We start from the raw sequence: 16,563 nt of genomic DNA, 5'->3' as shown, positions 1-16,563 counted from the left end.
CTCAGTTCCTGTTGTTGCAGCTCCATATGCTGCTAGCCTTCGTTACTGAGAAGGCACATGGGCGACTAATGGCATCTTCTGTTCAGTATGACTCCCATGTCCTTTTTAGCACAGCCAATCAGACTGTATCATTTACTACTGCATTGGATTAGTCTGTATTAGGTACCAGATTTTGCTTTTGATCATGTTGAATTTCATGAGATTATTTTTAGCCCGTGTCCTTAGTCTTCCCAAAGGCTGGCAGCCAGTCCTTCTGAATGGCAGCCGTACTCTCAAGTGTATCGATTGCACCCCGCGGTGTGCTGTCATCTGCAAGCTTGATGAGGACTTATTCCACCTCCTTGTCCAGGTTGTTGATAAAGATATTAAACAGAATAGGAACAGACTGGAGGAACTCCCTTTTGCATCCAGTTTCTGGGTGGATGATGAGCTGTTAACCACTACCTGTTGAACTAAACAATCGAGCCAATTTTTACCCATGTTGTAGTCTACCCATCTAAACTGTAACATCCCAACTTGGATACAGGGGTGCTATGAGAGACCATATTGAAACCTTATTAATATCGAATATTTCTTCAGGTATTTGTATAGAAATTTGGAACTCTTGAATTCCACGTCAAAATTTACTCAGAAATTCTGAAACAGATGTAATGGTCATCTGTGCTCAATAGTATTTTCTACTAGAAAATACCTGGAAAACATTTTATTTTGGAATAAGTGTAACTAAGTACTGTCTTTTAGATTATAGAAATTAAAACATTTTTTGATTTAAGAGTTTTTTTCTTTTATTAAGACTCCGACGTGGGACAGCTTACAAGATACTTGGAATAGTTAACAGAGAAAATATGTTACATTAGGTAGTTTTTCCACATTGTTGCCTGTCTGGACAGAAAATAACCTTGCTATTTTTCCTCTCTGAAAAGGCCCTTATCAATGACAGAAAGACTATTCTATTTAACTAGGAACAGAAAGACAGCAATTGGTGTGTTTAACACAGTAAATATAATTTAACTTTTATATGGCTAAAACTTTAATATGGAAAAGACTGACATATTATAATAGCTCTCTGTCTAACTTTCCCTGCATTTATCTGGAATAGAAATATAAGACTATTATGCTACAATCTTTGGCTGATAACTTCATAGTTGGGGTTTTTTTTCCATGAATTTCCAAAAACAAAAGAAAACAAAAAACAAAAAAAGATAGAACAGGATTTGTTATAGTGTATGCGGTGGAGTGAGACAGAATTCTTCTGTACCATAGTGAGTTTCATGTTAAAATAAATAGAAATATTTTGCATCTTTGTAAAAGTGGATTAACCGCTTATCCCAGTTTAATCTATTTGAAGACTGTTTTGCTTTTCATATTCAAAGTAATTCTTAAATTAACAAACAGTATCAATTAGCTTTAATGTGTTTTCTGTTTGCTTGTACCACCATCATCTACATTTCTTATGCTTTCTAATTTTCCATACCATTTCTGCTTATGAAGTTTTTCTTTCTTTGCTGCTCATTTTCTGTGCTTGCCTGACTTGAGAATGAAATCATAACTCAGAATAGATGATAAGCACATAGCAGATATGCGAGAGTTTTGTCTCCTTTGTAGGATCCTAAAGAAAGATTGGTTTCGTGCAGGATAACTACTGAAACATAAATATCTGTAGAAAATGACAGGGCATGTAGACAACTAGAGACAAAAATGCAAAAACAATTGTATAGAAATAGTCTTTCTGTACAGTTTGGGGTTTTCTTTCTTTTTCCTCATCTGTCAACAAGTGTCACTACCTTTTGTCTTAATTTCTGTGTTTTGGGTTTCTCCAAGTCTGCAGGTAGCTTATGAACACAGTACTATCATTTATAATATATGTGGCAACTACTGACTTTATAGTATTCAGGAAGCGGGTATCATCCTGTCAGGTGCACAACTATTATTGTTTGGTACTCTGTTAACACCTTGAGTATATGTAGTTATAATGCAGTCTGAACTAAACAGTGCCAATCTTTTTCAGAAATCTAGGAATAAAAGCAAGCAGAGACAACACAAAAAGCATGTATAAATGCAGAACAATCAATCATAGGGAAACACGTGACATTTAGGGAAATACTGTTTAAAAAAGTTCTGCAGCATCTTTTGATGTAACATGTAGCCAGTATCATCAGGTTCCCACACCTGCAATATGAAATTTTACTTAGATTTGAAAAGCTTTTATTTTGTAAAATGAGGTATTTTCAACATGTGATATAAACAGTACCAAATTAAATGATTAACAGGCTTAGACTTTAGATACCCAAAGAAGTAGCATATGAGAAATATGTTTAAATCTCACCATGTTGCAGGGAGTGAGCTGGATAAAGCTTCATTTCATTTTTCCTTCTCAATCCTGAGGGTAAGATTTAGTAACAAGAGCTAATTTAGCATTTTATTCTCATATGGAAAGTCCGAGGAACATAGGCAATTTTGTTATAAACAGATGCATTGCCAATGAGTATACTTCTGACTTTTTAAGTGCAATGTTCTCTTTCCTGTCATTTAATATCCATCTTGGCAAAATGTAGCTTCTCTACAAAAGTTTAGCCTGGTGGTTTGCCTGGAATGTGTTTCAAATATTACGGTACCAGGCATAAAAAGTGGCCCTTGTGCCCAGTGTGCACTGGTGAATATTCATGTAATCACCTGAAAGTTTTTTGCTACTTATCCGGAAAGGCATTTCATGCAGAATAAATTCCAAATAGGTTCTGTTGTCAGTCTCCCTCCCCAGTCTCTCCTAAAAAAACTGCTGCAGGAAGGTGAAGAAACAAGTTCTTATTTTCTTTCACAAGTCCCAAAGAAACAAAAATCTACATTTAGTATTCATGCTAAGCCACTTCGGGAAAGATTCTGCCAACTTTAATTCATCACATTGTTTGGTTTGTAATAATTCCAAGCCATATGCTTTTTTAAACCTATTTAACTTTGACTAGGTTGTTTTGGGAGGCAGCAATTATGCACATTCTTAAAAGGAATACATATGTCCTGTTAGCCTTTTGCTCTAAAGCCGAGCCAGTTGTGTTTTAATCACAGTATTGTTAGTTGAAATTACAGTCACCAGTGTGCTTCTGATACTGAAACTCTTGATCATAGCTTTGAAAACACGGATCAAGGAAACAACACAGAGCCCCCATGATGAAAAGGATCCTGTTGAAAAGCATAATTAGCTACATTTTAATAGCCTTTTAAAAAGAAAAGAAATTTACATATGTTTTTGCTTTTCCCTCTTTTTATTATTTAGTAGACTTGGTTTAAATATAGATGTTAAATCAATTCAGGATCTGTTGATTATTAGTGGTTACCAAATCCTGGATTTTAATCCATAAACTTTTTTTACTTTTTTTTTTTTAAGAGAAAAGTGCATTTCATTCAGTCTCCAGTATTTGGAGACCTTCAAGCTATAGAGAAGCAGAATGGGGAGGATCTGATGAAGCAGGGGCAGAGGGGTTGGAGTTGGGTGGGTTTGTTTTGAGGTATGGGGGGATTTTTAAGTCTTTCATCATGCCATAGGCAACTATTTTTATTTTTTTACTACGCCAGGTCTGAATTTTTTGTTTTGCAAATAGGCAGTATTAATATGTGCTAAAATGATTCTGTTAAGAGTGTTTTACTTTAGCTTCTTAAAGCTATTTTGATAGCTTTTAATTTTTTATAATATTAATGAGCTGGGTTCAGTTGAGAGCATCTAGGGAGTTTATTTTAAATCTGCTTGTCCAGTAGACCCGATTCCACTTTGAATGCTGGGTTTCCAAAGCAGGACATAAAGAGCTAAACTCTATTTTTTATTTAAGAAGGCAATTGCACTGGTTTTTTTAGGGCAAAGATACAGGCACACTTGTCCTTAGCAACCAAAATCTGAAGACAGTCCAGCTTCTGCTTGGGACAGCAGACAGAGGAAGGATTCTGCATTTGGCGACTGGCTAGGTCATCTTCCCCCTCTAGCAGTATTGTTTTTTTAAGTGTTAAAAGTGAGCAATGATTTCTGCAGTTATATTCCTCCCAGCAGAGGTAGCAGCTGAAAGCAAGAAGGACTTTCTGAACTGGAAGAAAGGAATTTATAATATAAAACTTGGGCACTCTTCCGAAAGATGATTAAAGAGAGACAGCTTGAAGCTCTATGCTTGGGAAAGTCTGTAGTGTGGCACAGGTTCCTTTTCGTTTCATATATGTCTTGGCTATTTTCATTGACAATCAATGGATTCTTACCTATTGCACTTTGAAAAACATGGATCTGTGGAAATTCTTCCTCGCAGCTGGAGAAAGAACCCAGGTTAGCTGTATTACCTGGCTTTCACAATTCTCTGTACGCATTGCTGTAGTGATTCTCATATAGAATAGAATAGAGTATTTCAGTTGGAGGAGACCTACGATGATCATCTAGGTCATCATTGCAGTTGTAGCTATTTTGGACAGCTAGCTGTGCTTTGGTTATTTGACTACAGCAGTTTAATTTGCTTCTGTAACAAATAGCCAGCTTTAAGCAGTAATCCTAGTAAGTGTCGACAAACTGACAAGAACCTGAGGATCAAGAGACAGCAGTAGTTGGTAACAGCCAATATATTGCAGTAGAGTATTTCTTTTCCATTGGTGTATTGAGTAAGAGTTCAGAGAATAAGACTAAAACAAAATCAGCAAAACATAGTTTTCCATGACAGACACAATGTGGGTTGTTCACTTAGAATATTGCAATTCAAAAACTGCCTCCAGACACCTCGAACTCAAATAGAAAAGATTTTTGAAATTTTGTTTTTGATATCCCATTTGCCATTGAGTTTCTATGAAAACAGTAAGAACGGCAGTTACTTTTTCTAAACTGTACCCTGCTAATCAGTGGAATGACACCAGCCAATGTTTTTTTGTAAAATGTTTTGTAGGGAAAAATAAATCTATTAGTCAAAATATGGACAACATTTAACTACTTCTAAAGAAGAAATGGCAGAAGTGTTTGCCTCTGTTCTGGCCAGTGCATTGCCCCTTTAAGGTCTGTAAATACCTTCTTGTCATTTGCAGATGCTTCATTGGAAAAAAGGATACTCCATATTGGTTCACAAACATGCTGGATATAATTTTTTGTAGTTTTTGCTAAAGAAGGCGTTCTGTGCTGGCTATTTTTCTTATGTGCACATATCTCAAACCCATCAAGTGAGGGGGAGAGGAGAACAGGGGCAAGGTTCTTGGTTGTGGTGAATTCATAACCTTAGAAATAAAATGAAATTGAGGAATGATGTCGAGGTTTCAAGTATCTCTTAGAACAGGAAGATAATCCCCATATAAAGAGAAGGAGTAGAGACGATACAGCATTTGCCAGATGTTTTTTGAGAATGATATACTTAAGTTAAATCCCATTCCTGATGCTTTAGATCTTCCTCTCTGTGAGACAGGTATGGAAATTGAAGGCTGTTCAATACGTTTAGTGCTCTTCCTGAAGAGCTGCGTGTTCATTAGAATGAGTACGGAATGAGCACATGAGACCTCTATTTTCTCCTTTTTTTCTTCTTCTGTTTTGTTTTTTTTGGTTTGGTCAACAATTCAGTGCCTTTTTCCTCATACTATGATGAATGAGGACTGGGAATTCCCATTTTCCTGTTTGCTTTTTTAAAAAATATTTCTGAAACATTCACCAAAAAAAAAAAAGAGAATACAGTTAAGACAGTGCAATCTTTTTAATCGCCAGAATCTTTTTTCTTTTCCCTTTTTAAACAGACCTTTCCAGACAGGTCCCAGGTTTAAAGCAGGCAATGCCACATGCTAAATAAATTAGTTCTTTCGTTGACTTTCAAATAAATTAAAAGTAATTGGATGAGCGTAATAGATTACTGTTAGTAAGGTGGTTATTATAAGCCTGTAAGTCTGTTACTGGCTTTAGGACAGTAAGAATAGAGACACTCAAGTTTGAGTGACAGAAACAGTAAAGACTTCGTTGTGTGTTAGAGGCACCTTCCAAAAGAAACAGCTAAATTTAAAAAGGATTGAGAGGAGGAAATGAAGGACTGGAAAACTTAGACAGCTTGGTTTAATATTTTTTTTACTTATCACTCAACAATTTCTTCACACTTAGGTTGCTACTTTGGGACTGTGATGATCGGAGCTACAGCTACTACATTGAGGTTTCAACGAATCAGCAGCAGTGGACTATGGTGGCGGATCGCACAAAAACTTCCTGCAAGTGAGTTCAATTTTTTCCACTTATTTGCACAGAGTCAGAACTGGAAAACTTTTTTTTTTTTTTTTAATCCTTTTGTTCAGTACTTACACAGGTAACTTTTTGACTGGGAAAAGGTTGTCATTACATAACCTATAGATTACGAACTCTAGACCCTTGTAAATACAACGTTAGGACGTAGCAGCTTCTAATGTGGCTGAATATCTAGTCTGTCAAACCAGAATCAAGTTCTGAAGATCCACATCAGTACTGGATCTTCAAACAATGAGTTTGCATGTTCATTCTCAGGAGCATTCTGCCTACCATACCCTTAGTTTTGTAATCGCTGAAAGCTAAACCATGTTTCTCCAGAGTTCATGTGTTTATTGTGACCCTGGTGTCAAATCACCCCTACTTGAGAAACATCGTAGGAGAGGAAAGAGAGTGTGCTTGGTAAAGGATTTTCTTAATCAAATGCATTTTACCCTTATCAAAGCACATAAAAGCGTTGTATGATATTTGAAGGGGATGGGGGGAGTGAGGGTAGGGACCAAACTGTAACAGATCAACCAGTTACCAGCTTGACTTTGTTCAGTAGTAGAGTACCTCAACTATATGCACTGACCTCTGTGCTTTTGAACAGGACCCTTCCATAGAAAAAACATGCTTCTTTAAAAGAGATGAAAAAGAGAGAAAACCTGTTTCATTTTAATTTGTATACTTCAGTGAGGAGAAATTGGGCATTAATACTCTCCACATGTATACCCTCCATGGGCTTTTCTGTAATTATTTGTTCTGCTGATAAAATGCGTTCTTCTGGTATGGAAGAGTAATTCAGTGTTGATAGCCTTTGTAAACCATTTCATAGTTCTAATTCCAAGTAAAGAATCAACCGGATGCTTGTCATGGGACTGAAAATACAGGCTGCAAATTTATACGTTACATATCCAGAAGCCAGGTATGCTCAGCATTCAGTCAATATTCATCAGACATGATCTCCTGACTGATCCCCAGGGAAGCTCAGACTTACAAAAATCTTATTTCCCTCCTTTTCCCCAAGTCAGCTTTCCATAAGATATGCTTTCTTTCCTGGGACAAAATTGAAGTCATCAGCTCATACAGGGACAGCCCCACCCACCCTGTATTTGTGCCAACCAAACCAAAATTGATTTTACAAATTCAGAGATGTATCTCAGTTTGTCACGTCAGGCAAGAGAGTTATTCGGTCCTTTCTAGCAACACTGCTGATACACATTTTCCTTAAGCTTATATTCCATCTCTTAGCAAATAGTGCAATTCAGACATGTTACAATGCAGTCTAGAAATGTTGGTGAAGAACAACTTGACATCCTTTCACTGTCTGTAAAGGGCAGGGGATTGATGAGCAGAAAACCTGTGTTCTGCCTGCAGGTCTGGAGAAGGAGTAAAGGAGATTTCCTCATTCTCAAAGGCACCTCAGCATAATAGATAAAATTCATCTTTTTGTCTGCCTCCAGCAGTGGGAGCACTAAAAGGCTAAAACCACAAAAGACAGAGAGAGACTCAGAATCAGAATCTTTTTGCACTTTTTCCACTTTTTCCTTGTGCATTTTGATACTAATAGCCTATAACAGTAAAAAGAACCACTTGCTTAAGTATTCACAGCGCAGGTGGAACAGTAGGTTGACGGCCCAGTTCAAGTACCTAGTCACCGTGTTCAAACCACAGTTGGTTTTGGGTTTGTTTGGGTTTTTTTTTAAAGCCTGCACCTTGGACAAGTGTAGGTGAATCCCTGAAACAGAGATAGCCGCCTTCTCGTGGGATACTTTTGATTCAAAACATAGGTGCTCTGGAAGTTCCCAAAGCTGTGGCTGCGGGAACTATTTTCATGTGGATCAGAGAATTGTATTTTACCTCACTTCTTCCTCTGAGAGGCATGCATTCAGCCAGCAAAATCCCAGACTTTAATCTTGAAGTCTACAGACTTACAGTGTTCTAGCACTGTCTGCAACTATCTGCTCTAAACAAATACAAAGACCTGGTCCTGAAGCTTACAATTACAAAAGCTCAGTGGACTCCAGAACAACTAAATTTAACAAAGACTAGAAAGTTGTAAACAAAGAGCATCAATTTGAAAAATCTTACTTATCTCTGGAGGTTTTCTAACGTCTGCAGTCATGCTTAAATACTGTATGATCTATGACTGAGATAAGTTGAAAGGTGTGTGGTCCCCACACCCTCATCAATTTTCAGGTGATTTCTTTGCATTTGACAGACTTTTTTCATGTTGAATTTCAATCTCTTGCCTTTTATGATCAGCAAATTGGATGGGTTTTTCTTACGGTCACCCCACCAATGAAAAGAAAACCCTTTAAATATGTTTAATTTGCTTTTCAAGTAGGATTTGCAGAAATGGTGAAGTAACTTCAGCTCGAAAATTGCTTTGATTGTAATGGCATGTTGGTAACTCTAAATACTACATAATATGTGTATGTATAATATAGAAAAATAAATATACACAGTAATATATCTATATATTTTATATTTATATATTAAATATGTAAATAAATATATAAAATACTATATAAATGTCAAATGCTACAAGTCTTAGAACTGGTCTGTAAAGAGGATCGTAATTGCATACTGTCAGAGCTGGACCACTTTTATTTTACTGAAAAATATTGAAATGTGGTACTATGACCTGAAAAGCCATACTCTTGGCACTCAAAATCTGTTGAATATAGAACGGAATAGACATCACCGTTCAGTGACTCACGCATTGAATGAAGGCCTTTATTTAAAATTGTTGGGCAAGATTTCAATATGGTCATGGAAACATCTTAATGAAGAAGCAAAAATTGAACCGGTCACTGGTAGGAATATGTGAAGAACTGACTTTTTGATTTAGTTTCTATAAGTTGTTTTTTTTAAAAAAAAATACATCTCAAAACAAATTGAAGACGTGGATTTTTTGCCATGAAAACAAATGAGTTTCACTTTATGTAATTTTAACAACAACAAACAGAGGAGATGAAGAGTTGAATTTTAACCAAAATTAGCAGATGCTGTAGTGAGGCAGAGGTGATACAATTTGTCTGCTTTACGGTCATAGTATAATGGTAAAGATATTCCTGCTTTTTTTTTTCCTGCTGGATGCAAGAGATGTTTTATTCCCCTCCCACTCCCCCCCCCCCCCCGGTCCTTCCCCTTACCAGGAATACCTTGAACACCTTGGTATTTTATGCAAACAGCACACCTCCAACGGAGAGAAGTCTGCTTCTAAATGCCTCTTAGTCAGGTGATTCATACATTTCCCAAGGAAAAGCAAGAATCAAACTCATGCACTGTGCCTGGGTTTGACTCATCATCAGGTTTAGGCAGACAGTTAAAGATTACTGCATTTAGCAATTTGTGAATGCCGCACCCCTCTCTCACCTGGAAGAAAGGAAACAAATCTTTTGCTAATGTGGTCAAATTTTTTGATGAATGCTTGGACATTCCAGCCCGAAGAGGACTAATCCTACATTGGTATAAAAATTGTCATCACTTAGGCTTACGTGTCTTTGTCTAAGAAAATGAGAAGTAGGTACATCCTTACATGGGTTTATGATTGCCTGTTTATGTTTGATTTTGTTTATGTTGTTGTGATTACAAGTACCTCTCAGAGTAACAGTCAACTAAGAAATGTTCTATGTGTATTTGTGTGAAGCTGAAATAGGAATTCTTTCCAAAAAGTATATTCCAAATTTCTCTTAGAGATTTTGGAGATGTGAACTCAGTCTAAGTGGTCGATAAGGTCTTGAAATCCTGGGTTTACCCTTTCTGGCATTGGTTCTGCATTTAATATACTGCAAGAGACTTTAGAAAAATAACTCGCTTGCTTTTCTGTGTATGATATGCTGCAGCAGCAAATGAAAGTGGATGGGGTTAAAACTTGGGAAAATTTCACAGGGACCCACATTGGAAGAGACGGAATCCTTGCAATGAGAAAATTTACTTTGCTAGTTATAGTCTCTGTTCACTTTCCTGTCTTCAAAGACATGCGGATGAGAGTTGTTTCCTTTGCTGTTTGCTGCCTGGCTTTCTGTCTACCCAGTCTTTCTGTGGAGGTACAATCCTTTGTGTAAGTCATTAGCGTGCTGTCTTGCAAATGTCCTGTGAGGTCTCCAAATCATTTTGCTGAATCTCTGGCACAAGGGGTAGGATGAACCATAAAGGTAGCACAGACCTCAACAGACACCTTTGATGAACAGTAAGTGGCAAACAAAAGGATGAGAAAGAAAATTAGATTATGCTTAAATAGCATATATTAGTTTTGGCAGTCTACTGAAGCATGAACTTCCCCTTTAAACTATCAGTATGCTGCTTTGAGTTGTTTTAATGGTATTTTTAATGTAGTATTTTGTGTAAATTAATAATTTACACAGCTGGGAACTGACAGGCTACTCCTAACCTCCTCTTCTCCCAGTTTCAAAAGCCTGAAGACAAAAATTTGATGTCTGTCTTCATAGGGGAAGCTTGCATACCTTCCCTAAGTGGAAGCCAATTAATGCATACTGGTTGTGTAATTGTCAATTTTCTAATGCTCTGTGGAGGCTATTTTTTTTTTTTCTTTTCCACAATAAGCTGTTTTTCTCTACACAGTATGACAGTAATGAAAAACAGTCATGTCCTGTTCTATTTTTTAAAACATTTATGATAAGTGGTTTTGAGCGTTAGTGTTGAACCTGCACTTGTTAGAAGAATTTGCTGACAAAAGTCTAAAAGTCAGATGAAAAACAGAAGGTACCAAAGGCCAGTAGGAGTCAGACCTCAGAGTTAATGGCACTTTTGATAAAAAAAAACAACCTGTGAAGACAAATATGAAACAGGCTATCATGAGGATTATCAACTCAGTATCATTCTTGAAAGTTCTCTTGTGTAGTTGTTGTGAAATGGATCTAGCCCATTGCCAGCGGAAAAAAGGATCTAATACTCTGATAGAATTTGAGAGGTGATGAATATTGTTTATTGATGGGCAGTTCTAAGGCAATTGGTATCAACTCTCTGTATGGCTGCTTTGGGACAATTTTATAATTTTCCTGTGGAGGGCATGACTTCATTTTCAGAAGGTTTATAACATATTGTATTATATTCCCCCTTCCTCCCCCTGCCGCTGGACTCTTTTTTATTTAGAGTATACTGCTGTTATGACAAATGTTTAAAAACTTCCAAACTTAATTTCACGTTTCCATTGCTCATTATCTTTTATTATATAATAACTACTAACTTTAAGGTTTACTGCTTTTGTCTAGTGTTTCATATTTCTATCATATGATGTACTGTGTGCATTTCCAGTTTTCAGGCACTGCTGTATTTCCTTTGATAATAAATCACAGGTAAAGAACACCTAGAGCAATCATGGTCATGCACTTAACGGTTCTAAACCAAGTTCAGATGTACAGAAGAGTGTTTTCCGTGTTGTCTAAGGACTTCAAGTGAGAAAATACTTCTGCTATACAGAATGTTACTGGCAAACTCAACTTTGGATTTCTTTGTTCTGGGTATACTTTTGTGAAACCAGGCTAAGCTCTGCCATGATGTGGTTATTTCTTTTGCTATAGAGATAATATTTGAAGTGTGTGAATACTTTTCCTTGTAACTGAACATGGCATGATACTTACTCGTATGTATAGTTCCTTACATTTAGCCACAAACATAGCAGCTTTTTTTTTTTCCTCCTAACCTCCTCTAGTTCCTCCACTCTATGATCCGATCTCTAGAATTCCCTTGCACCTGTTTTCATCCATCATTCTTCTCCTTAACCGCTTTCATAGGACTGTTTTCTCTCATAATAAAACACCTTGAACATTCTCAGCTCTCTTTTCTTTCCAACTGCCTGTATGCTCACATCGCTTTTTCTGTTGCTTCCCATCAGTATTGCATGCATCTACTATCTTGTCATACCTAGAATGAGAAAATAACGTTTTTCCTAATTTTTGTATAATCCTTAATTCTGTCTCATGCCTGAGCTCCTAAGGAACAGGATAAAAGGAACTGCTCCTTGTACATGTTGTGTTAAACAGGGTATTTTCACCACACTTCGTGCTATTTTACATGAAGTTAATTTCACAGCAAAACTTGTACCTCTTCTTGTACCTCTTCTGTGAAATGGAGTATATTGTGACCACGGTTCATCCTATTTTACATGAAGCAAATTTCACAGCAACTCTGAAATCCAAATGCCTCCTCCAGGGTTGCTGAACTCAGTGTAGCCACATTCATACGATACAAAGATGAAATATATTCAGGCGAGATGTCTGGGAAATTGCTACATTGTTAAGCTCAATTTCAAGTCTCACTTCACAAAAATAAACTGAGGGTTCTCATTAATCTGTTCATTATGCCACTAGTAATGCCTACTGGAGCAAGTCAGACAGATATAAAGGGTCGTTTTGTGTAATTATTGAGCTTAAAAGCCCTGAACGATAGAGGCATTGAAGTACGTGTTTTTCCTTGTGTTTATATGCTCACATTTTGAAAGATTCTAATAAAGCAAAAGAAGAAAGAGGCTCCAGCTTCACAGACCTGCCTTATTAAGCACGAAGAATTAAGATTTCACAGAGAGAAACCAGAGTTGTATTCCATTTCAGAGCTTTAGGAGCCTCTCAGAAGTGTGAAAACTCTGCGTCTAACATTTCATTTGCTGGCTTTTACTTTAGCTGAGTCTAGTCTGATTGAAAAAAAGATCTAACTTCTTTTAAGTTATGTTTCTTAGCGGTGATTCAGGATCACAAGAAGGTTTTCAGGTTGTTCATTTGTCTTTTCTTTTTTCCACTTCTACCTTCAGTTCCTTGTGGTTGCTTTTCAGCCACAAATTTGCACGGATCTGTTGAACGAGCCCTGAGCAGAGCAGCAAGGAGTTGCAAACTGCGGTGTCTTAGTTTCTCTTGAATGTTTTGCCATACACTTATGCAGCTCTGCATGTGACATACGTGTTAAAGTTTTGCTTTGCTCCACTTTGCCTTGTGACTGGCGTGTTCTCAGCTCCTCTCCTTGCAGGCTGCTGTGAGGAGAGTGGAGAAAACATCCCAGTAACTCTGACATCAATTTGGATGTTAGCTCAGTCCTCCCTCAGAGGAAATAAGCAATTCGAAATAATACCCATAGTATCACTATCTGTTTCTTTTAGATATTGGATTTTTCTCCCACGCCATCAACAACTTGAATGTTGCTTTGGAGGCCTGTAAAAATTGTCAAGCTAACAATATAAATAGATGTATGTTTTATTACTTTGTAATATATCATCTAGAAAAAAAAAATTGTGGTGAGGAGGGGGAAAGGAAACTTGAAATAATAAGTATCCCAAAGTGTATCATTAATATACACAAATAGCTTTATAAAAGAAAAACTCCATGAAGGGTCAAGCTGTGCTGATGAAACTGAATTACAATTGTTCTTTTCTGGGTAGGAGAGAATAAGAGAGGACTTTAAACTCTAAGCCTTCAAAAGTGAAATCCTAGAGAGTTCTCCCAACCCCCAGTGTTCTCCAGGAATGTGTAACTTGGTTTGTATGTTACTGAATCTCTTTTCACTTTAACTGGTTTTTTGGTTGTTGGGTTTTTGGGTCATTTTTTTGAAATGGTTCAAACAATAACATAAATCCTGAAGAAATGAATATGCCTTACTCTTCCAGGAGCGAATAATCGACTTCTTCTATTCTGTTGATCATGCTTTACAGTAAGCCCTGGTTTTCTACTTCTCTTGGATAAATAACAGGAAGTTTCTATTGACCTTTCATGGTAAAAAAATTCAGTTGAATGCATTTGTGAGCACTCTGGTTTAGAATTTTTTTCAAAATACATAGTGATAATTAAGTATGTGTAAAATATCGGTTGCATAGTCTTCTTTTTAAAATGAAAAAGCAAACATTCATTTCCTTACATGAATTATTATAATTCTTTATTACTTTTTAATTATTATTATTTATTATTACATTGAAGTGTCAATAGAAATTAAACTTCCCCATGGCTTTGCCTTTTTGATTCTTGCCAGATGACTTTCTAAAGCTTCTGTGATATAATAGCAAACTTTCAAGTTATTCTTATTACAAGAGATTGCATTTTAAGTACAAGCTAGTGCTTTCTCTTTACAGATAACCACTGCTTCTTCTGTAAGCTCTAGACACAGGAGGGGTTTTCAGTAAATGTATTTTCCTTCTGCTTTGAAGAGAGAAAAGACAGTACTGAAGGAGAGAGAGGCTGCCTTCATTGTTTTATCAACCCCCAAATATATTTCTGATATCCAGACATTTTTAATTTATTTATTCTTTTTCTGATTGTCTTACTTTCTGGGTTGATATGCTTAAAGTGTCTTTGGTTTGACCAGGTAGAGGTTTTCCATATTGTGAAAGTGGATGGGATTCAGTCTGTCTGGTTTCTGGCTGCTGAACACATTCTTGCATATTCTGCCCTAGCCATTCTTTCGTCTGTATATTCATATTTGCATCTACTTACCCCAATTGAATCTGAGCAAGGCCAGCTGCTGTCAGAATGACTGATTTTGTGCTACCTTGTAAGTCTTTTAAATCGCCATGATGTCATACCGTGGTGCTTTCCTCACAAGCTGTTGCTGTCATTTGTCTGCCTGAGACATGGTCTTCCCATAGATTTCCTGTCTGCTGTTTGGTGCCTGTGACTTTAAAAAATATATTCATCCAGCATACAGTTGATTTGTCAAATTTGTATAAATTGACCACGTTTAGTTTAGAAGTTATCAATGCAAAGTCATGGCTTGGATAATCAGACTTGTCCTTTGCATTATTTTCATGCATGGCGCTCAGCGTTGCCTTCCTTTCTGACACAGCAACTTTTCTCATTCACTGTCCTCTGAGCAATAGAGTGAAGACTTTCTTGCACACATATTTGAGATTTTGTTTGAGAACCCGGTTTCTAGAGCTTCCCCAATTACTTTACATGCACTTTGATGTTTTATGGTAAATCTGTCATTCTAACACATCAACCATTTCATAGGCTTTTTGTGGCATACTTATGTATTGGGTAGATTTGGATACACTTCAATGTCCATTGACGTTCTCAGTCCATTTTCTCCCCCCGCCCCGAGACACAGTATTGCTTAGTGGGCAGAATATTTGTTGATGGGTGGGAGGGAAGAACGCACCAGAATCCAAGATAATATTACTTATTCCAATATTGTCTTTAATGCTTGTTGTTAGGATAGATTTGTACAAACACTGATTGTGTTTCCCTGAGCCCAGGGACCAGATTATAGAGGTATTCAGACTTCTTGTTTCTGAGAGCATGTTCCCTATGTTCCGTTTTAAAATATCCTTATCCTCATCTTCGCTTGACTGTCTTCTGCATTTACTTGAACATGGTACCATACCTGTTTTCAACTTGTGCCACCAAAACAGCTAACAATACATCACCAGTCTTAAGGAATTAGGTTTTGTAGAACCAATATTAAGTTGATAAATATGGTGTGTACATGGTAGGTGGGGGACGCTCCTGGATGCTGAAGCTCCAAGACCTGATCAACATACTCTTCTTCCTGAGATTAATCATAGAACTTTGTCTTCTCCTCTTTGTACCCTTTCTTCTTGATCTAATCTGTCATCTCTGCCAGGCTAAAAAAGAAATCAGATTATATAAACGCTGTGTTTTTTAGTGAAAGGTGAAACCTTTATGCCTTCTGAAAAGTTTAAGGATGCTGAAAAAAAAATCCTGAAAAGAAGATAATTAATTATAAGGAAATGCTTGCTGAGATTGAAGAACGTAAGATTTTGAGACACTGAAATGGATACCTGAGCAGCCCATTTCTGCAGCAACATAACTGGGTCTGTAAGTGTTCCTTATAGTGTAGAGATACAAGAAATGCATATATTCCTTGAGAGTCATGGCATGACTACATTTCTTTATTTTGCTTGATTGTACCGTGATCACTTTTTAATATTAAAGAGGAGGAGTAAGATGGCGAGTCGCACATTGCATATTTTATCAGTACATCCCTACTTTGGAGATGCAGGCTAAATGTGAAGATGTTGGGAAATGATCACTGTGTCTTTTAAACCTTATAGATAATGCCTTGCCAGAATTAAATTTTGCGTTATGAGTAAACATTAATTTTGTCTTATAAATTGTAGTCAGAATCTTGGCTGTTGCTCCATCTTACAGCAAACACCATTGTTTTCAGTGGTCAGCCTCACTTAAATATACAACCTGTTCGACCTTCTGTTACTGGCCGTGGAGAAGCTCTTTGACAGTGTAAGAAAACTTGCTCTTAGTAGGTTTACTCCTCTTTTCACTTTATTCTGTTGTTCAGCTTTACCTTGGTATATCTTGCCCCTCTCAGATATTTGTAAATTCTACTGTCCTCCTTCTGTGATTGGTTGCTCATACAGGCTAAGAATACTTAAA

At 36.9% G+C, this 16,563-nt stretch overlaps 1 protein-coding gene across 1 annotated transcript in view; it reads left to right on the top strand.

Moving 5' to 3' along the window:
- Positions 1-16,563, top strand: part of BTBD9 (BTB (POZ) domain containing 9) — a 124,588-nt gene that overhangs the window by 93,126 nt on the left and 14,899 nt on the right. Inside the window, exon 9 of the mRNA XM_009880422.1 lies at positions 6,086-6,193. Within this exon, the coding sequence (XP_009878724.1) occupies positions 6,086-6,193 (108 nt within the window). The remainder of the gene's footprint in view (positions 1-6,085; positions 6,194-16,563) is intronic.

Source organism: Charadrius vociferus, unplaced genomic scaffold, assembly GCF_000708025.1.
Source record: "Charadrius vociferus isolate BGI_N301 unplaced genomic scaffold, ASM70802v2 scaffold62, whole genome shotgun sequence".
In the NCBI taxonomy this organism is placed as follows: domain Eukaryota; kingdom Metazoa; phylum Chordata; class Aves; order Charadriiformes; family Charadriidae; genus Charadrius; species Charadrius vociferus.
The sequence above is the reverse complement of the archived record's forward strand: the minus strand, read 5'-3'. Positions and strand labels throughout refer to the sequence as shown.